The sequence below is a fragment of the Malus domestica genome, chromosome 05, assembly GCF_042453785.1.
Source record: "Malus domestica chromosome 05, GDT2T_hap1".
In the NCBI taxonomy this organism is placed as follows: domain Eukaryota; kingdom Viridiplantae; phylum Streptophyta; class Magnoliopsida; order Rosales; family Rosaceae; genus Malus; species Malus domestica.
In genome coordinates, this window is record NC_091665.1 from 19,090,058 (window position 1) to 19,112,325 (window position 22,268).

The 22,268-nt window shown below is 38.7% G+C and overlaps 1 protein-coding gene across 1 annotated transcript; it reads right to left on the reverse strand.

The window, feature by feature from the left end:
* Positions 1-20,017: 20,017 nt before the first annotated feature.
* LOC103429378 (uncharacterized) lies at positions 20,018-21,000 on the reverse strand. Its single transcript, XM_008367531.4, has one exon. The coding sequence runs from the start codon at positions 20,816-20,818 to the stop codon at positions 20,123-20,125; it is 696 nt and encodes a 231-aa protein (XP_008365753.1). The 5' UTR covers positions 20,819-21,000; the 3' UTR covers positions 20,018-20,122.
* Positions 21,001-22,268: the final 1,268 nt, after the last annotated feature.

Consider the following 22,268-nt stretch of genomic DNA (forward strand, 5'->3'; position numbering starts at 1 on the left):
TCGTACTCTGCTTCATTGTTGGATGTTTTAAAGCCTAGAGTGATCGCCTACTCGAGCATCTAACCGTCTGGGGTGACAAGAACTATGTCTGCTCCTAAACCTTTGTAGTTGGATGCGCCGTCAACATGCAAATGCCAGATGTCTCTGTTGAATGGAGCATGCATGGTTAAGGTATGCTCGGCTACCTCCGGGGCATCCTTGGGTTGCTCTATTATGTTGCCTAGGCTAGGCGTGAATTCTGCTATGAAGTCTGTCAAAGCTTGGGCCTTTATCGCCGTGCAGGGTTGGAAAACTAAATCGTACTAGTCAAGGTCCAACGCCCATTTCATCATTCATTGAGAAGTGTCCAAACCATGTAGGATTGATCATAGAGGATATTGAGTCATGTCGATGACTGTATGAGGGCAAAGCTCATTGCTACTTCGGAGACTGTTATGTAGATGTATAAGACCTTTGCTGCTTCCGGCTTGGATAATAAGGGAGGTGATGTGAAATACTTCTTCAGGTCTTGGAAAGCTCTTTCACACTCATCATCCCATTTGTCTCGTTGTGCCCTCTTGATGACCTTGAAAAAGAGCTTACATTGATCGGTGGACCGCGAAAGAAAGTGATTTAGGGCAGTTGCTTGTCCGGTCAAGCTGTAGATCTTCTTCAAGGTAGTTGGAGATTTCATCTCTAGGATCGCTCGGATTGGATTGAGATGTGCTTCGATTCCTCGTTAGGTTACCAGGTACCCTAAGAATCTGCCTGAAGATACTCCCAATGTGCATTTGGCGAGATTGAACTTCATCTTGTATCTTCTAAGGATGTTGAAAGTTTCTGCCAAATTGTCGATGTGGTCTGATCGCTGCTTGCCTTTCACCATGATGTCTTCGACATAGACCTCCATGGTTACTCCAATTTTCTTCTTGAACATCATGTTTACTAACCTTTGGTAAATGGCTCCCGCATTCTTAAGGCCAAAGGTCATGACCTTATAGCAGTAGGCGCCTTGCTCAATCATGAACGCGGTTTTCTCATTGTTGGGCTAGTACATGGGTATTTAGTTGTATCCAGAGTATGCATCCAAGAAACTGAGCAGCTGGTTTCCAAAAGTTGAATCTACTAATAGATCAATTTGGGGAAGTGGATAAGGATCCTTCGGGCATGCTTTGTTGAGGTCAGTGTAGTCTACGCAAACCTTCCATTTGCCTTTCTCTTTCTTTTTCACTAGCACGACATTGGCAACCCCTGCTGATTGTGCTACCTTTTCTATAAATCTGACCTTCAGTAGTTTGTCAATCTCCGCTTCGATGATCGCTACTCGCTTAGGTGCGAAATGCCTTCTTTTTGTGGATCACTGGTTTAGCAGTGGGGTTGACATGCAACTTGTGGCAAGCTATCTCGGGGTCAATGTTGGGCATATCAGAAGGTGACCATGCTAATATGTCGTGATTTTCCTGAAGGAAAACCATGAGTTCTTCTTTTTCCTTTTGGCACAGATGTAAACTGATTCTAGCAGTCTTCTCCAGCTATTAGGGATCAAGAATGATGTGCTCGGCGTCCTTTTTAGGTTTCCATCCAATCTTGTCTGCTGGCGCGTTAGTTTGAACACCATTTTCTTAGTCCGCTTGCTGTAATTTCTATATGGTAACTTCATCATCTCTTTAGACCTCGATAGCCTTTACAAGGGTAAATGTCTTCTTCTTTGATTTCTTCAATACTTGCGCAGTACATCATCGAGATGCGGCCCGGTCAGACTTGATTTCTCAGACTCTTCCTCCCGAGATGTGGAATTGGATTTTTTGATACATGACAAAAGTGACAGTGTCCAGCTTTATTAGCCAATGTCTCCCTAGAATCCCATTGCAGGGAAACAGGTCGCTTACTATTGTGAACGTCGGCTTTGAGACAACTGGCGGTGTTTTCATGTCAAGTATAATGTGGTCGATGGCAGTCGATGTGTGTCCATTAAATCCGGTGAGTACTTCTGCTAGGTGTATAATTGTCCTTTCAAGGCTCATTTTCTGAATTACTGAGAGCTGAAGTAGGTTGACTGCACTTGCATTGTCAACCATCATTCTATCGACTATGGAATGGGCCAGTTGGACAGATACCACTAGTGCATTGTCAAGCAGGAAATCGACACCTTCGACATCTTGCTCGATGAAGCCCACAATGGGTCCAGGTTGGGTGTCGACTGCCTGGACCTAGGAACTAGTAATGCATGCTGGATCTTCCTCTTCTTTGAATTATTGGTGGCCCCTAAGTGCTCAGACTCGGCGAAGATGCCATTAATCTAAATCGCCTTGTTGGGTGGCTCTTCATCAACGTCCGCTTTCCTTCTAGGCTGCGCAGTTGGCTTGTCCAAGTATCTGTCGACCTTGCCTTCCTTCACAAGCTTCTCTAAGTAATTCTTCCAAGTGTAGCAGTCGTTAGTTGTGTGACCGGGACCTCGTTATAATGCGCAGTACTTGGTATGATCCAACTTGGAAGTATCTCCCTTCGATTGTTTCAACTGTAAGAACCAATAAAGCCTCCTAGAGATCTTAGTCAAGTTAAATAAACCACGAATAACCAAAACAATTAATATACTACAAGTATGAAATATAAACCAACCTGCAACAGTAATAGATGAAGCTATGATCAAACAAGTAGTAGACATTCTCCTCTCTGTCAAAACCAATAATACTCGAACTAACAATAGGCCTTAGTTCAATAATGAGCGTATGTTTTGTGAAAGCAAAGGCTACTATTTATACACAATCAATCCATGTAATTCTCCTATTAGAATCTTTATTCAACACTGAATATGTTTACCTTATTGTATACAAAATGTTAAAACCAATTTTCATACTTTCATTCAATCCTTCACAAATAAGGATTAAGTATACCTTTTTACATTGGGACTTTTCTATACAGATCTGAAACAAATAGCATGCCTTAGGAATTATAGTCATGATCATATTCTTACATCAACAACTTGAACCATGACTCGTTCTTGATGTCGCGAAGGATTTGGTGGATCGGGATTGTGAACTTTAAGTAGTTCTTGGTTGTTGGGCCTCCTTTAGTCAGGATCGGTCCCTACGTTTGGCCATTTTTGTCCTTTTTTTTTTAGCCACTACCATTCTTTTCAAGGCTACTCTGGTGCTTTGTCTGCTCGCCAAGCCTCATCCCAAAGTGCATGCTTCTCTCCCATAGCGAAAAAGTCTACCAAGGTTACATCTTTTTTCATGATCAATTTTCCAAACAACAGATAGTCTACGAGAAGTCCTTTTTGGAAGGTTGCACTTGCTATCAAGTCATTGCATCCAATTATCTTAGCTTTCTCTACTTTGAACCTCTTCACGTAGTCGCGGAGCGACTCTTTCAAATTTTTCTTCACATTGAACAAATGATTGGACTTCTTCTTGATCAAGCGGTAAGACGAGTATTCTTTGGTGAAAATCAAGGAATGATCATCAAAAATCCAGATGGATCGTGGCGGTAAGGTGTTAAACCACTCTTGCGTCTCGCCTCGTAAAATGGTGGCGAATATCTTACACATAAGAGCATTGTTGTTCCAGTAAAGGTAGGCCTGGCAAACGGGTCGTGCCTGTCGTGTTCGTGTCGTTTTCGTGTAACACCTATTATCTTAACAGGTCGTGTCGTGTCACACTTGTTATCTTAACAGGTACTTAACATGTCGGGTGACTTTACCCAACGGGTAAAGTAACCCGACCCGTTATGACCCATTAAGAAAAAAAAAAAATTTCTTAAATTTGCTCATTCCACACTTTGCCACATAAATATTACTTCAAAACATTAAAACACATAATTTAATATATATATATATATATATATATATATATATTATATAATTATTTTAGTTTTTAGGGGTATAAAATTGTTAAATTAATATATATAATTATTATAGTTTATTTATACTTTCATCAAGTATAACATAAGATTTTGTGGCATCCACTAGTGTAATTTTTTAAATTGAAGATCAAATTCATTCATTGTATTCATATAGGGTCAAGGAATGTAGCTGTAAAAAAACACCAAAATCGGAGTTAAAATAACCGTTAAATCGTGATTTTTCGTTTGATAGCCGTCGAAAAGTTTTGTCCCGTTACTTGATCTCTGAATGTTCGTTTTTTGCAATTTTTGGCGTTTGCGATCTCGAAGTATATACAAACATATTTGATGGTTAGATCGTTGAAACTAGTTTCGTAGAATGCGTATCCCATCAAAACAATAGATTCACTTAAGAGTTTATTCAAACTTTCATTAAGTATAACATAAGATTTTCTGGTATCCACTAGTGCACACATTTTAAATTGAAGATCAAATTCATTCATTGTATTCATATAAGGTCAAGGAGTGTAGCTGTAAAGAATCATCAAAATCGGAGTTAAAATAATCGTTAAATTGTGATTTTTCTTTTTATAACCGTGGAAACGTTTTGTCCCATTACTTGATCTCTATATGTTTGTTTTTTGTAAGTTTTGGTGTATGCGATTTGGAAGTATATACAAATATGTTTGACGGTTGTTTCGTTGAAACTAGGTTTGTAGAATGCGTATCCCATCAAAACAATAGATTCACTAACACTTAAGAGTTTATTCATACTTTCATTAAGTATAACAAGATTTTGTGGTATCCATTAGTGTAAATATTTTAAATTGAAGATCAAATTCATTCATTGTATTCATATAGGGTCAAGGAGTGTAGCTGTAAAAAAATCATTAAAATCGGAGTTCAAATAATCGTTAAATCGTGATTTTTCTTTTTATAACCGTCGAAAGGTTTTATCCCGTTACCTAATCTCTATATGTTTGTTTTTTTCAATTTTTGGTGTATGCGATCTGGAAGTATATTCAAACATGTTTGATGGTTGGATCGTTGAAACTAGTTCTATAGAATTCGTATCCCATCAAAACAATAGATTCACTAATACTTAAGAGTTTATTCATACTTTCATTAAGTATAACAAGATTTTGTGGTATCCACTAGTGTAAATATTTTAAATTGAAGATCGAATTCATTCATTGTATTCATATAGGGTCAAGGAGTGTAGCTGTAAAAAAATCATTAAAATCGGAGTTAAACTAACCGTTAAATCGTGATTTTTCGTTTTATAACCGTCGAAAAATTTTGTTCAGTTACTTAATCTCTGAATGTTTCTTTTTTGTAATTTTTGGTGTATGCGATCTCGAAGTATATACAAACATGTTTGACGGTTGGATCGTTGAAACTAGTTTTGTAGAATGCATATCCCATCAAAACAATAGATTCACTAACACTTAAGAGTTTATTCATACTTTCATTAAGTATAACATAAGATTCTAGTGTAAATATTTTAAATTGAAGATCGAATTCTTTCATTGTATTCATATAGGGTAAAGCAGTGTAGCTGTAAAAAATCTTAAAAATCGAAGTTAAAATAACCGTTAAATCGTGATTTTTCGTTTTATAACCGTCTAAAAGTTTTGTTCGGTTACTTGATCTCTGAATGTTTGTTTTTTACGATTTTTTTAATGATGCGATCTCGAAGCATATACAAACAAGTTTGACGGTTGGATCATTGAAATTAGTTTCGTATAATTCGTATCCCATCAAGTTCAATAGTATATATATATTTATTAAGTAGATTTAAATCTATTTATTTTGTATGTATAATTATTGTAGTTTTTCGGGGTATAAAATTTAATTTAAAATTTATATATATATAATTATTATAGTTAATATTTTGGGGGTATAATTATTATAGTACATATAATTATTATAATTATTATAGTTAATTTAATATATATATATATAATTATAGTATTTTTAGGGTTATAAAATTATTAAATTAATATTCTGCTTATCGTGTATCGTGTTACCCACGTGTATACCCAAACCAACCCGGTATCTTAAGAGGTGCTTATCGGGTTACCCGATAATAACTCGATTCGTTATCGTGTCGACCCAAACACTTGTTAATTTCGTGTTGTGTCGTGTCGTGTCGGGTTATCGAGTCGTGTCAGGAATTGCCAGGCCTAGGTAAAGGACCATGGTGTTTCGGTAGTGCTTCAAATGTCTCTCCGGATCTCTATCTCTTTTGAAAGATGTGCAATGTGGCATGCTAAACTTGCGTGGAGGCTCTACCTGCTCAATCTCATCTGTGAAGAGTGACCTGCTCATGTTGGTCATGTCTCGTCGTACTGCCTCGTCGGCGACCTCGTTGCATTGGAAGTCATGCAATAACTAGGTCAAGAGTTTTTCCATTTCTTCTTGAATTTGCCTTTGTTGGGGTAGTAGAGCTCCCGGCTGCCCCTGTTCTTGACCTGCTGGTCTAGGCTGACCTTCTACATGCTTGGCTCGTCTACGTCGCGGCTATGGTGCATATAGTACATCCCTAGCAGGCGAGTGAATTTCTCGCAAGCTGCTGGTTGAACTTGAGCCGGATTGAGTGACTACTTCTCTTCGTCCGTCGTGCTGCCTACTCCGATGTGAGGTGAAAGATGCTCCTTACGGGCCTAGCCGTGGATGATCCTTTCACCTACACCTAGAAGGTTGCTCAAGTTCATCATTGGGGTGTGGTCCCAACTGTGAGTGTATGCTTGCCCATAGGCCTAACCAAGAGTGCATGCTCTTTCGCACGCTAAGACAACAGTGTACGCTATCTAGGGGGCCCAGTCGGGAATGTACACTGCCGGAAGGCTCGATTCATGGATGGTTGAGTGGCTACTTGAGAGGTTCTTCGTTTTCCCTTGTCCTATATCGGGACACCTTGTTAAGGGCACATTACATCTCGGTGTATTGCAAGAGTTGATTCACCAAGGTAGTCTGTTGTGCGAGGGCGCTCGTCAACTCTATGACTTGTCGAGACAAGTGTTGCTCATCATTTGGGTTGGAAGAGCTTAGACAGAATGATTCTTCTTAAGTAACGAAAGTGTAATGGACTCCAGGCGCGAGATTTGAGTTAAGAAATGTCAAATCCATAGAGAAATGGGGTGAGAATGCCCCCGGTTCAATCGTCGACCCAGAAATCTGAAGCTAGGACAGTTGAACCGGTCATAGACCGGTTTGGGCTACTTGGGACACCACGAGAGTGGGATGGATTGCATGCGACGCATGTTAGGCCTAGGCTCGGTTTCGGTAAGTCATGGGCTTGGGCCTGTGGAGCTTGGAATAGTGCAGGATGCTAGGTTAACGTGGCTTGGGCCCGTGGGCCTGGGCAGTGTGTAGAGCTCGAACTTGCGTTGCTGAGGCAGCGGCTTGGGCTGCCCTTGGTGCTTAGGCTTGCTGCTCCCTGTGAGTTGTGGGCCTTCCAAAGATGGCCACGGTGGTTAGTACCATGGTGGCCATCGTGGTCACTACTGCGGTGGTGCCACTCCATTTACCGTCGCGTTGAGCCTCGTGGATCTCCGCGGTCCCAATTCTTGAACGTTGAAATTTTTGTTCATCATGGTTTCCAAATTTCTTATCATTGTCCTTTTCTTTTACGTTGATTCAAAGAATTTTTATAAAAAAAAATTCTAGGAATGAGAACGTATGAAAAATCTACAAATTAACAAGGAAACAAAAAACCTTGAATGCAAGAGTCTTTTTTCAAGCGTTTGAATCAAGGATCTCAATGAAGGCCCCAATTTGTGGATGCAAATTTCTGCCTTCTTCTTCTTGGACGAAAATGCACCTGCAAAACAATTAACACCTTAGGTCAAAGCCAAGAGCCTCACGAGCCCATGATGAATTTAGGGGGGGGCTTTGGACGAAGAATCTCCGATGCCAAAGTTAGAATTTGAGAAAGAAAGTGTTTAGAGAAATTTGGAGAATTTTAGAAGAGAATTGGATTTAGGTTTTTGGAGAAATGAGGAGCTATATATAGGGCTGTGGCTGGCCCTATTTGGAGAAATAGGGACCGGCCACTTATGGTGGTGATTTGAGTGTAATTGCAATCAATTAGGCAATTAATCAATTAATTGGGTAAATAATCAATTAATTAGCTAATCAATCCTAATTTGAAAAGAATAATTTGGGAGCTACCTTGTGGGGAGGATTTGATGAGGATTGATGAAAAGGGTTTTGAATGAATACCATCTTGACCACCTTTGACCTTGATTGGGCCGTTATTGTCCGTTGCATGCGCATGGGAATCTCGGTGTGCCTCGAGGGTAATTTTGTCATTTTCACCCAAAAGTTCTCGGTGTGCCTCCATAATTTTTTTTATTATTTTTGGTTCCACAAATATACCCTTAAGATTATAAATTATTATATATGTAAATGCACATAATCACTTAACTTTAAGATTAATAGTTGGACGGATTCCTTAATTATAGGATTTGAACTAATCCGTTCATAACTTAAAACACTCTCGTAAGAATGATAGGTTGGGTGATTTTGGGGGATTTTGGGGTGATTATGAGGGATGAGATGTTGAGTATTGGTCTGCTGTTAGGCATCAAGTGGGAGTATCCTCCCCATTTATGCTTAAAGCTATTGCAAAATGGAAGGCTACACTGTTGCTCCACCATGATTTGCAGGTGGTTACGTTACGACTTTTCTGAGGGAAACCCGTTCATATTATCATAGTACTTGCTGCTCTACAACAACACGCGTTATAATGATTCTTCTACCTGGGTGCTGTTTTGAACGATGCACGACCCTTTTTGCATTAATTTTTTGTGTCCGTTTAATCATGGTTAAAGTGAAGCAAATTGTGTGGCTCATACGCAAGGCATGGTGTGGGAAAGTGATCTGGATGCCACATTTGGTTCATGTTTATCTACCTATATTATAGGAATTTTTTATTTTTTATTTTTATCAATCTACCCTATTATATACTATATGTATTATAGATTAATAGTATTTCATCTACCTATATCACATGGTTTTTGCTCATAGTTTGTAGAGTATATCTGCTTTCTGGGTATAAAGTATTTGTCTTCCTATATCATAGGTATATATGGAGGTAAACAATACTTTGGTTTATCTACCTATATAATAGTTTTTTGTCACAGCCCGTCCCGAGAAATAATTATCGTTGATGTGAAAAGACTAATTTACCCTTGGACGTTAAAACGTGTGGTGCGTGATTTGTTTTGAGATGGATTACTTAAGCTTCTCCTAAGTTTTTGGAACCACTTAGGAACTACGAAGCTTTGGTTGTAATTGAGTTGTTGACTAGTTTTGGACCACACACATCACTTTTCCCTTCTCTCTCTCACTCTTGTACTCTCTCTCTCTCTCGGTTTTCACTCTCTCTTCCCTCTTTCGTACGGACAAGCTTCAACTCACCCCAAACCTTGCAGATCGAGGGTGTAATTGTCACCATTGTGTTCCTCGTGGTGCTACGAATCATTTGACACCAGCTTCAGGTAAGGAATCCTTCGAAAACTCGTGAACCCGTAACCCAATTTCATGCATTGTTCATACTCACGTAAAACCTTGTGTTTTAAGGAAATCTAAGCTCATAGGAAGCTGAATGAGATCCTCACGAGTCTCGGGGTAGTTCGTTTGAGGAATTTGGACGTTGGGATCGCGAGAAACAAAGAGTTGCAGTTTTGGTCGGAATTTCGAAGCTTCCCCGACGTGATTTCGTGAGATTTGAAGCTTCAAATAGGTATAACGCCATTCTTCTCACTCTAAGCTTTCATATGATTCAAATTTCATGAAAAATGGTTGAAAAACGAGTGAGAATAGTGAGTTTAAAGTTTTACCCAATTTTCCGACGACCAGTGACTCGCCAGAGATGAAGACAGAATATTTCGACGCGTGGTGGCGCGTGCGGGGTCAAAAAAAAATTTTGAAAATTTGGGGATGATCCTGAGGTTGTGTAGATCACTGTGGTATATTCATATACCCAAATTGAGCATTGTATGAGAAGTTATTAACTAGTTTTGCCTATGTGCTTTAAAATAACATTTTTATACTTAATTCGCATATAGGTGAGACTTATCCCAATGATGAGCGTATCCACGAGTGACTCGGGGTTTACGACCCGTCGACATATCAGTGAGTGGGCTTTTGTTTTCAGTATATATCTATATACTTGATATATTTCCCAGAAATGCATTTTTTAGAAAAGTATGCTTTGAAATAATATGCCAAATGCTTTTATATTCTGAATATGCATTTCATGGTTGCATATATATATATATATATATAAATGTGGTGCGGTGGAGGCACAGGTAAGTTCAGGTAAGTTATGTTTGGTTATATGAATCATCGATGATGTGATATGTGATTGAATAATGTTGAGCTCATAAAACTGCACCTAGGGTGTTTGTTATTTAGCCAAAGATGTGAAGTACAAGCTGTTTATTTACGTCACCTCCCGCACTATATGCTCATATTGGATCCAACTTAAGTGCATAGTCTTGTCGTACAGACCTTATTTATGGTTCCGACTCATAGGTGACTAGCGATTTATCGCCCAGCTCTTATGAGAGAATAGAATTGAGCATAATTATATTACACCCAATCTTGTCGCACAGACCCCTTTTTAGTGGTTCCAACTTATATGCAGTATATTGTCTTATAGGTCATTGTAGTGACTCTGGCTAGATTGACTTTTGAGCTATGAATTCAGCCGTACAGACTACCACAGGGGTTCCGGCTAACATATCATATTTCTATGAAATCATTCTTACCTGGATTGTTTACTTTGTTATATTTTGGCATGGCATACATATGAATATGATTATGTGAAGCATGAATTGAATTTTTATGATTTCAGATATATATATATATATGTATATGTATATGCTTATATCTTGATTCTGGAAAAATTATACATGTTTTACAGCGAGGGGTTAGATATGTTGATAAATGAAATGAGTTTTGTAAAACATTTGTTTTTGCCCACTCATGTTTTCTGTTTTGCACCCCTTTAGGTTTTAAGTAAGCTTTTTGTTGGTGGCTTGAGGACGTCGGCAGTTCTGTCTTATCTGAATAATAGTAGGACATTCCTGGTACTGTATAACTAGTACTTATCCTACTGGATTGCACCTAGACTTTATGCTCTGATTAGGAGTGTTTACTGTTGTAACTAACTCCTATCATTTTCTGTTTAGTAGTGCACTCTAGTAATTTGGTTTTCAATTATTCATATAATTCTTATCATTATCGCTTCCGCACTATGCACATGGCTACGTCACTCTCACATGACGACCAGCATGCCTCGATCTCGATCGGGGTGTGTCAGTTTGGTATCAGAGCCTAGGTTTAGCAGTCCTGTATAATTCTTGAATATTCTAATCCTTGTGATTTCTTATGTCAGAACTATGCCGCCTCGTAGAAAGCCCCGTCAATCAGCTGAATCTAGTTTCCCTGATATAGCTCAATTAAGGGAAGCTATAGTTTCTGCCATTCAGACAGCATTCTGTACTCCCTAGAGGACACCTTTTGAGACAGTTCATAATCTGAAGTTGACTCACTTCATTGGAAATGAAGGTCATGAGGGGGCAGAAAAATTGCTGAATCATGTGGAGAAGACCTTTCAGGTGATACAGAGTCAAGGGAATCTTTCTTCTGATAGGTGGGTCGAGATGACTAGCTGGTTTTTGGGAGAACAGCCTGCATCCTGGTGGAGACAATAGTCTTACCAGTTGACCCTAGAAGAGATTGTGGACTGGGGAGTGTTTAAGGAGCTGTTTCGGAAAAGGTTCATTCCTCCTGCGTATATCGATCTTAAGAGTTTACTCATCTGAGGCAAGGAAAGATGTCCGCTAATGAGTATTATAGGATGTTTACTGATCTATCGAGATATGATCCGGAAGTTGCTGCTAATCTGATAAAGATGCTTCGCCGTTTCAGTTTGGGTACTAAGAAGAAATGGCGTTCCATAGCTACATCAACTCACTGTGCCTCTTACCAGGAGTTTTATGAGATTCTACTGAGGATTAAGGCCTCAGAGAACATGCTTTGTGAAAGTGAGGATAAGGAAGGAAAGAATGGGGGCCAGAGATGAGATGACAAAGGAAAAGGGCAAGCATTTCAGGGACCCCACAAGACCCAGAACTTTAAGAGAAGTGATGGCAGTTCCAGCTCTTTTAGCAGAGGATTGAGTACTAATATGCAAAGAAGAGGTGGTAGATTCACTGGAGGTTCGAGGTTCCATAGACAGAGAGATTTTGGTGGTTCAGGTTAATCCAGTGCTCCCTTATGCCACAGGTGTAATAATCGGCATTTTGGGGAATGTAGGAAAGGCAGCAATGGATGTTTTACTTGTGGATAGATGGGTCATAAGGCTGCCCAATGCCCTTAGAATCAGCAGAGACCCCAACAACCTTCTTTCCCACCATCTGCACCGACTCAGCAAGCTTCAGGATCTAGTGGTTACACTCAGACTGGACGATGAGGTGCCTACCACTACCAGGGCGACGCCGCTCCCTACACCTCATGACAGCAGTAGTACTCTCAGGATCCTCAATATCAGAGTGGGTATCCTTAGTATCAGGGAGGATCTATGTCTTATCAGCCACATTCAGCCGGTGGATCTCAATGGTACCAATGGGGACAGCCCCAACAGGGAGAGATTGCTGCTAGTAATGCAGGATCTTTAAGGCAGTCGGGTCAGCAAAGGCAGGGATGTGGTAATCATGCCAACAGAGGTCACGGTGGACGACAACAGAATCAGAGGCATATCCATAACATGTCACTGCAAGATGCCTAGAATAATCCAAATTTAATTATGGGTACGTTAAATATTCTTGGTCATTTTGCTTGAGTATTGATTAATTGTGGTGCTACACATTCTGTTATTTTGTCATACATTCGCTCAAGTGACACAACCTCATCCTACACCTCTAGGATATAATTTCAAATTTTCTATGCCTAGAAGGGATAGATGTTTTGTGGATCAGGTATATCCAGGATGTCAGTGATAGTAGACAATATTATTATGCCGGCTAATCTTATGCTGTTGGATATTATGGATTTTAATGTGATTTTGGGCACTGATTGGTTGCACTATAGTCATGCCAAGATAGATTGTTATGGGAAGACAATCACATTTCATTGTCCTGGATTACCTGAAGTTACATTTGTAGGAGAGCCTAGTGGGGTGAGGCATGGTATTATTTCAACCATGAAAGCAAAGAGATTGTTGTCGAAAGGTTGTCAGGGATATTTGGCTCATGTGGTGTTGAATAATGATGCTCCTAGTAGTGTGAAGGATGTTCGGGTGGTCAGATATTTTCTGGATGTATTCCCTGAGGATTTGCCTGAATTGTTGCTAGACAGAAAGGTGGAGTTTGTTATTGATCTGCTTCCAGGTACGAATCCCATATCCTTAACTCCTTATAGAATGGCTCTTGCTGAATTAAGGGAATTGAAAGTCCAGTTGCAAGAGTTAGTGGATAAAGGTTTTATTCAGCCGAGTACTTCACCTTGGGGAGCTCCAGTTTTATTTATAAGGAAGAAAGATGGAACTTTGAGGCTGTGCATTGATTACAGGCAATTGAATCAGGTAACCATTAAGAACCGTTATCCATTGCCTCGTATAGACGATTTATTTGATCAACTCAGAAGTGTCTGCGTATTTTCTAAGATTAACTTGAGGTTGGGATACTATCAGTTGAAGATTAAAAATGAAGATGTCCCTAAAATCGCATTCAGGACTCGATATGGTCATTATGAGTTTCTTGTGATGCCATTCGGATTAACTAATGCACCAGCAGCTTTTATGGGTTTAATGAATTGAGTATTCCAGCCATATTTGGACAAGTTTGTTATTGTCTTCATTGAGGATATTCTGGTATACTCTAAGTCTAAGGTTGAGCATGCTAGACATCTGAAGTTGGTGTTGAGCAGTTTGAGGGAACACCAACTATATGCTAAGTTTAGCAAATGTGAATTCTAGTTGAATCAAGTGGCATTTTTGGAACATGTCATTTCTGCTCAAGGCATTCAAGTGGATTCTCAGAAAGTGGCAGTTGTGAAGAATTGGGAGCAACCTCGAACCGTCACAGAGGTACGGAGTTTTCTTGGCTTAGCAGGCTTAGCAGGCTATTATAGATGGTTCGTTAAGGATTTTTCAGTGATTGCTTTGCCATTGATGAGATTGACGTGAAAGGATGTTAAGTTTAAGTGGGATAATAATTGTGAGCAAAGTTTCCAGCAGTTGAAGTACTATCTCACTCATGCTCATGTTCTAGCGCTTCCAGATGATAGCGGTAATTATGAGGTTTATAGTGATACTTCTCTGAATGGTTTGGGTTATGTATTAATGCAACATGGTAGGGTGATTGCTTATGCTTCGAGACAGTTGAAACCTCATGAGAAGAATTACCCTATACATGATTTGGAATTAGTAGCTATCATCTTTGCCTTGAAGATTTGGAGACATTATCTTTATGGTGAGAAATGTAAGATCTTTACAGATCATAAGAGTCTTCAGTATTTGTTTACTCATAGAGATCTTAATCTTCGACAGCGGAGGTGGATTGAGTTACTTAGTGACTATGATTGCACGATTGAGTATCATCCCGGTTGTGCAAATGCAGTGGTAGATGCACTTAGTAGGAAGACTCTAGTGAAACTTAATGCCATTTATGATTGTCACGTTCCCCTTCTAACAGATTTGAGGTCCACTAGAGTGGGGTTAGGAGTGGAAGATCGAGAAGAAGCTCTGCTTGCTAATTTTCAAGTTAGGCCAATTTTAGTTGACCATGTACTTGAGACTCAAATGAATGATGAAGAGGCTCAAGAAATAGTTCAAGCAAGGAAACAAGGCAAAAAGAAAGATTTTAGAATTCGAGAAACTGATGGCATGCTTATGCAGGAAAGCAGAATGTATGTGCTGAATAATGCAGAGTTAAAGAAAGAAATTTTGGATGAAGCACATATTTCAGCATATGCAATGCATCCAGGAGGCACTAAGATGTATCATACCATTAGACCATTTTATAATTGGCCGGGTATGAAAAGGGAAATCGCCGAATATGTGAGTAGGTGTGCCATTTGCCAACAGGTTAAAGCTGAAAGGAAGAAGCCGTTTGGATTAATGCAGCCACTTTTCGTTCCACAGTGGAAATGGGAAAATAGTACTATGGATTTTGTGTATAAGCTCCCTCGTACACAGAATGGTTATGAAGGAATTTGGGTGGTAGTTGATCGGCTTACGAAGTCAGCACATTTTATTCCAATGAGGGAGAAGTATTCGTTAAGCCGATCAGCTAAGTTATTTATATCGCAGATTGTGAAGTATCACGGTGTGCTAGTTAATATTATCTCGCATCAGGATCCCAGATTTACTTCCAAGTTCTGGATAGCATTCCAGGAAGCTCTTGGTACGAGATTGCTTTATAATACGACATATCATCCTCAGACAGATGGACAATCTTAGAGAACTATTCAGACATTAGAGGATATGTTGAGATCTTCAGTGCTGCAGTTTGGAGATAGTTGGCATGATTGTTTGGATTTGATGAAGTTCGCCTACAACAACAGTTATCATTCGAGCATTGGTATGGCACCATTTAAGGCACTTTATGGGAAATCTTGTCGTACGCCTCTATGTTGGTCAGAGTTTTTGAAAGAGTTTTAGTGGGCCCTGAGATTGTGGATGTGACTACTCAAAATGTTCAGGTAATTAAGTCTAACCTGAAAGCGGCCCAAGATCGACAAAAGAGCATAATAGATAAGCATGCCACTGATCGGAAGTATAATGAAGGTGATTGGGTATTTCTGAAGCTATCACCTTGGAAAGGTGTTGTACGATTTGGAAAGAAAGGAAAGTTGAGTCCTTGGTACATTGGACCATATATGATCACTGAGCGAGTCGGTGAGGTTGCTTACAAGCTTGAGTTGCCTCCAGAGTTGTCGAAGGGTGCACGATGTGTTTCATGTTTCGACATTATGTTTCAGATCATTCACATGTGATTCCTCCTCAACCTTCGAAAATTACTCCGGATTTGACTTATGATGAGGAACCAGTGACGTATGCTTGGTGAAAGTTATATGGAGAAATCATTCAGTGGAATAAGCTACTTGGGAAACAGAGGATCGGATGAGAGAGATATATCCACGATTGTTTTATGATTACTAGTACATGTATTGGTTGTATGTAATTTCTAGGATGAAATTTTATAAGGTAGGGAGATTGTCACAGCCCGTCCCGAGAAATAATTATCGTTGATGTGAAAAGACTAATTTACCCTTGGACATTAAAATGTGTGGTGCGTGATTTGTTTTGAGATGGATTAATTAAGCTTCTCCTAAGTTTTTGGAACCACTTAAGAACTAAAAAGGTTTGGTTGTGATTGGGTTGTTGACTAGTTTTGGACCACACACATCACTCTTCCCTTCTTTCTCTCACTCCCCGTACTCTCTGTCTCTCTCGGTTTTCACTCTCTCTCTTCCCTCTTTCGTATGGACAATCTTTAACTCACCCCAAACCTTGCAGATCGAGGGTGTAATTGTCACCATTGTGTTCCTCGTGGTGCTACGAATTCTTTGACACCAGCTTCAGGTAAGGAATCATTCGAAAACTCGTGAACCCGTGACCCAATTTTCATGCACTGTTCAAACTCACATAAAACCTTGTGTTTTAGGGAAATCTAAGCTCATAGGAAGCTTAATGAGGACCTCATGAGTCTCGAGGTAGTTCGTCGAGGAATTTGGAAGTCGGGATCGCGAGAAACGAAGAGTTGCAGTTTTGGTCGGAATTTCGAAGCTTCCCCGACGTGATTTCGTGAGATTTGAAGCTTCAAATAGGTATAACGCCATTCTTCTCACTCTAAGCTTTCATATGGTTCAAATTTCATGAAAAATGGTTGAAAAACGAGTGAGAATAGTGAGTTTAAAGTTTTACCCAGTTTTCCGACGACCAGCGACTCGCCGTAGACGAAGACAGCATATTCCGTCAGTTTGGACTGAATATGCTGACGCGGTCAGTCAAATTGGATGGTTACCGTTAGGATTTAACAGAATATTCTAAGGAATATTCCTGACGCCGTTTGTAGAATCCGTCAAGATCCCCTGCGCGTGGCCGCGCGTATTGCCGTACCTTAGCCGGCGCGTACGGGGTCAGAAAATTATTTTGAAAATTTGGGGATGATGCTGAGATTGTGTAGATCACTGTGATATATTCATATACCCAAATTGAGCATTGTATGAGAAGTTATTAACTAGTTTTGCCTATGTGCTTTAAAATAACGTTTTTATACTTAATTCGCATATAGGTGAGACTTATTCCGTGGACAAGCGTATCCACGAGCGACTCGGGGGTTACGACCTGTCGATATACCAGTGAGTGGGCTTTTGTTTTCAGTATATATTTATATACCTTGATATATTTCCCAGAAATGCATTTTTTAGGAAAGTATGCTTTGAAATAATATGCCAAATGCTTTTATATTATGAATATGCATTTCATGGTTGCATATATATATAAATGTAGTGCTGTGGAGGCACAGGTAAGTTCAGGTAAGTTATGTTTGGTTATATGAATCATCGATGATGTGATATGTGATTGAATAATGTTGAACTCATAAAACTGCACCTATGGTGTTTGTTATTTAGCCAGAGATGTGAAGTACAGGCCTGTTTATTTACATCACCTCCCGCACTATATGCTCATATTGGATCCAACTTAAGTGCACAGTCTTGTCGTACAGACCTTATTTATGGTTCTGACTCGTAGGTGACTAGCGATTTATCGCCCGGCTATTATGAGAGAATAGAATTGAGTATAATTATATTACACCAAATCTTGTCGCATAGACCCCTTTTTAGTGGTTCCGACTTATGTGCAGTATATTGCCGTATAGGTCATTGTAGTGACTCTGGCTAGATTGACTTTTGAGCTATGAATTCAGCCGTATAGACTACCACAAGGGTTCCGGCTAACATATCATATTTCTATGAAATCATTCTTACCTGGATTGTTTACTTTGTTATATTTTAGCATGGCATACATATGAATATGATTATGTGAAGCATGAATTGAATTGTTATGATTTCATATATATATATATATATATATATATATATATGCTTATATCTTGATTCTGGAAAAATTATACATGTTTTACAGCGAGGGGTTAGATATGTTGATAAATGAAATGATTTTTGTAAAACATTTGTTTTTGGCCACTCACGTTTTCTATTTTGCGCCCCTTTAGGTTTTAAGTAAGCTTGTTGTTGGTGGCTTGGGGACGTCGGCAGTTCTATCTTATCTGAATAATAGTAAGACATTCCTGGTACTGTATAACTAGTACTTGTCCTACTGGACTGCACCTAGACTTTATGCTCTGATTAGGAGTGTTTACTTTTGTAACTGACTCCTATCATTTTCTGTTTAGTAGTGCACTCTAGTAATTTGGTTTTCAATTATTCGTATAATTCTTATCATTATCGCTTCCGCAATGTGCACATGGCTACGTCACTCTCACGTGACGGCCAACATACCTTGATCTCGGTCGGGGTGTGTCATTTTTGTTTATAATCTACCTCACATGATTTTCTTTTTTATAATATATTATAGATTAATTATATTAATATAACGGGTTTCTTACCTCCCACAATGTTTAATTTTTGATAACTTATATCTGTTGTTTATGAATTTTTAAAATGTTTTTATTATTAGAAAGTGGGTAGATAAAGCCATATAAATTTTTTAAAAGTACGATATTAATTAAGATTGATATAGAATACGTACAAGATAGTAGGATAAAGCCATATAAATTTTTAAATTTAAGAAAATTTAAATCAAATGATATTTTTATTCTAAAGGAAAAAATGAATATAATAACAAATTAAATAAAGGGTAATGCTAACGAGACAAAATTTGTAGACAAAATTTACAAACTAAATTATATGTTACCAATATGAATGAACACGTTTATCAACGCCTAAGTAATAGTCCAATCATCAACTTTCATGTTATTTAGTTTATAAAATTTTATTTACAAATTTAGTCTTTCTACTTGCATTACTCTTAAATAAAACTGGACTTAATCTGGAAACAACTAAAATTTTTAGACTTGGATCAAAGTGCCCCTTAAAAAAATATGCAAGTTGATTAGTGGATGACACATTTGAGATAAGTTATTATTAGGGGTGGACACATTTAACTTTTAAGGAAGCAATAACTTGGAGATAAGTTATTATTAGGGGAGCACATATTTGACTTTTATGGAAGCAATAACTTTAAGATAAATTATTATTAGGGGAGGACACATTTGATTTTTATTGAAGCAGTAGGCATGAAACAAGAAGAAATAACGTGAGCCTTTTAGTCCTACGCATAATAATTTTTTTTTTATTTGTAAGTGAAAGGTTTTAAGTTTAATTCTCGTTAAAAACAAATTTAAATTATATTATTACTCGTTCATTGTGAAGTTTAGCCTACTCACTCATTCTTTTAATGTAAAAAATATTATTTGTTAAAAAAATAAATAAATAAAAAATAATAAATAAAACACCCATTGGAATAACGTGTCTTATTTGTCACTACACACATAAAAATATCTCTCACTCCATTTACCATGGGATCCTATCCATTTTGATCTGTTTCACAATTCTAACACAAGATTTTGATTCTTAAAACATGTCCTATCCATTGACCTGTTTGAAAAAATTTCACTCTAGGATTCCAATCTCATGGGATCCTAGTGTAAAAGCTTCAAAATATTTCGGTTGACCCGGTGCGCCGGCGACAGGTGGTGGTGCTCAAGAACAAGAATGGGGGTTTGATTTAGGGAATGGGAGGGGGGGGGGGTCAATGAAGCGTTAAAGGCTCGGATCTGTAGCGTTAGAATTTTTTTTAAAGGCTTGGTTCAAAACGATGTTGTTTTGGCTAGTTCATTCAAACAAAGAAAAAGAAAATAACTGGACAACAGCTCAGGCAAGCTGTCGAATTGCTACTGAATTCTACAGATCCCCTGGTAGGCGTTCCAGAATCCCTGAACAGACGGTCATAGGATCGTTTCCAACAATTTTTCCGGCTTCCATAGGGTTTCGGGACCCAGTAGTTTATGAATTATTATTGCATCAAAAAATTTTAAAAAATTAATAGTCTAGTAACATATACAATATTCAATCAATACTATCATACAAATTAATTGGAACACCATTTTACTATGATCAAATAGATTAATACAGCATTTTTATTTACTTACATCGGTCCATGGCCTGCATGAGGCTACAGAAGCACTACATTAATTCATCTTCCTCCATACTTGGCCTTGTACTCACTCCAAAGCTGATCAACATTCTTCCCCAGAATATCAACAAAATAATTAGCATTATAAGCACTCCTCATTTTCTTATTCATTTCAGCTACAAAACCATTTTTCAAACTATTCAAATAGTCTAGAAACCAAGCAGTGACGTCGTACCCCTGGTCCCACCTATCCCCTTGCCCCGGCTGAACCCAATGACTTGGCGCGTATCCTGCCTTCAACCTCACATAATCAGCAATTCCCTCAATCAACCCCCCTGGGGCTTGACCGTTCCCATTCCATTGCCACACATGCGTTGACTCATGGTAAAGCACACCGGTGATCTCCCTCTTCACATCGCCAGAGTAACCAGCTATGTAGCTGGCGCTGACGTGGATCTCATTGTTGACGGCAAAAGCCACCCCGGTGATGTTTTCAACAATTAAGGTTACCTTGGAGACGCTCTTTCTGTCCGCGGCTGTGTTTTGCTGGAACAAGATCCATATGAAGTTGGTGGCGGAGACTAGGGTTTGCCTACTATAGTCTGCTCCGATTTTGTTGTTGAACCGAATTCCGCCTGGGGTTCCCCCCGCTGTGTTGGTGACTTTGTAGTTGACTGCATGGGTGCCCGGGAAGAGGCCTGCTGCTAGTGTTATTATGAGAAAGGAGAGGAAACGGATGTGGTGAAATTGAACCATAGTTTGTGACTTGTGAATTGTTTCGTGCTTTTGGGTTTTGCGTGCACAATTGTGCTATTCGTGTATGGGTTATACAGAGGGATGGAGGGAGAGTCGTGTACCACTAGTTAATGTCAATTTGTTTTTTTTTTATTTTTATTTATTTTGTTTTTTTATGCCATCCTATATATAACGCACTCACAACTGACTACTCCACTCCTAATACATTGTCCTCGCAGTCGAATTAACATGGTCCTTGTGGTTCTTGTTCAGTAAGAGACTTATTTTCTCTAATATTTAACACAATTGTCCAATTTTGTAAGGCCGATATACAGGAATGCTCTCCTAAGTTGCTCTTTTTAAGGACCTGTGAGGACCTCTTTTATTAGAGCCATAGGATTAATTTAACAGTACAAAATCTAATGAGTTTATATTATCCTTTTACACCTAAACAAATTTGTTACACACCATAATTAAAAACAGGATTCACGATCAAGAACCAAGACTGCTACTGTTTGAAGAGTTCGAGATCTTCATCTTGGATCGCCTCCAATGTAATTTTCCTTTCCGTTTCACAGCTCAATTTTTGTCTCCAAACCAACAGATTCTTATGATTAATTAATAACTATATATTGTGTTCAACCCTTTTGGGAAGAATATCAATGACCTACCCAGCTTTTCGAATTGGTCGCACCCGAAAATTGCGAGATATAAAGTTTAATTGACTTATAAAAAATCAAATCCTGTTATAATTTTAAGAAATCAACTTATGTGGTATCTTTTAATTTTGGTTTTCGTTTGGTTCGTGAGAAAATTTTGAAAAGAGAAATAGGGTTCACGCTCATCCTCCCTCTCTACCACTCTGCTCCCGCCCTCTCGGGTGAGAAAATTGATTATATTGCATTTGCCTTTGTGGTGGTGGTTCAACCTTTAGCCCCATTTTTTTTTTCTTCACTTTTAATTTTAATTGCAGATTGCTTTATGATGGAAGAACAATCTTCCCAGGGACATCACCTCAAACAAGTTGCAAGTGAACGTAATCCCATAGTTGGCCAAGAATTTGGATCAATAACGGAAGCATATGATTTTTAAAATCAATATGCTCGAGAAGTTGGATTTAGTATCAAAATGGGTTCAAGTAAGAAGAAAAAAGGAACGAATGAAATCACCTAGAAACAATTTGTTTGCTCAAAGGAAGGTGAACCGGATGAGACTTATCAAAAAACAAAGAAGAATAAATCAACCAAGGAAGAAAGGAATGTTGGATCAACACGTGTGGGTTGTAAGGCAAAGTTAAGCATTTCTCGTGACAAGTGAAAGAAGAAATGGTCTATTTGTAACTTTGAAGAGTGTCATAATCATGTACTTTCAACACCTACTACATTCACACCGAAAAGTTTCGAAAGCAAAGAAGCTTTACATGGAAACACTAAGTAGTGCAAATGTACCTACAAGTCAACAATTCAGAATA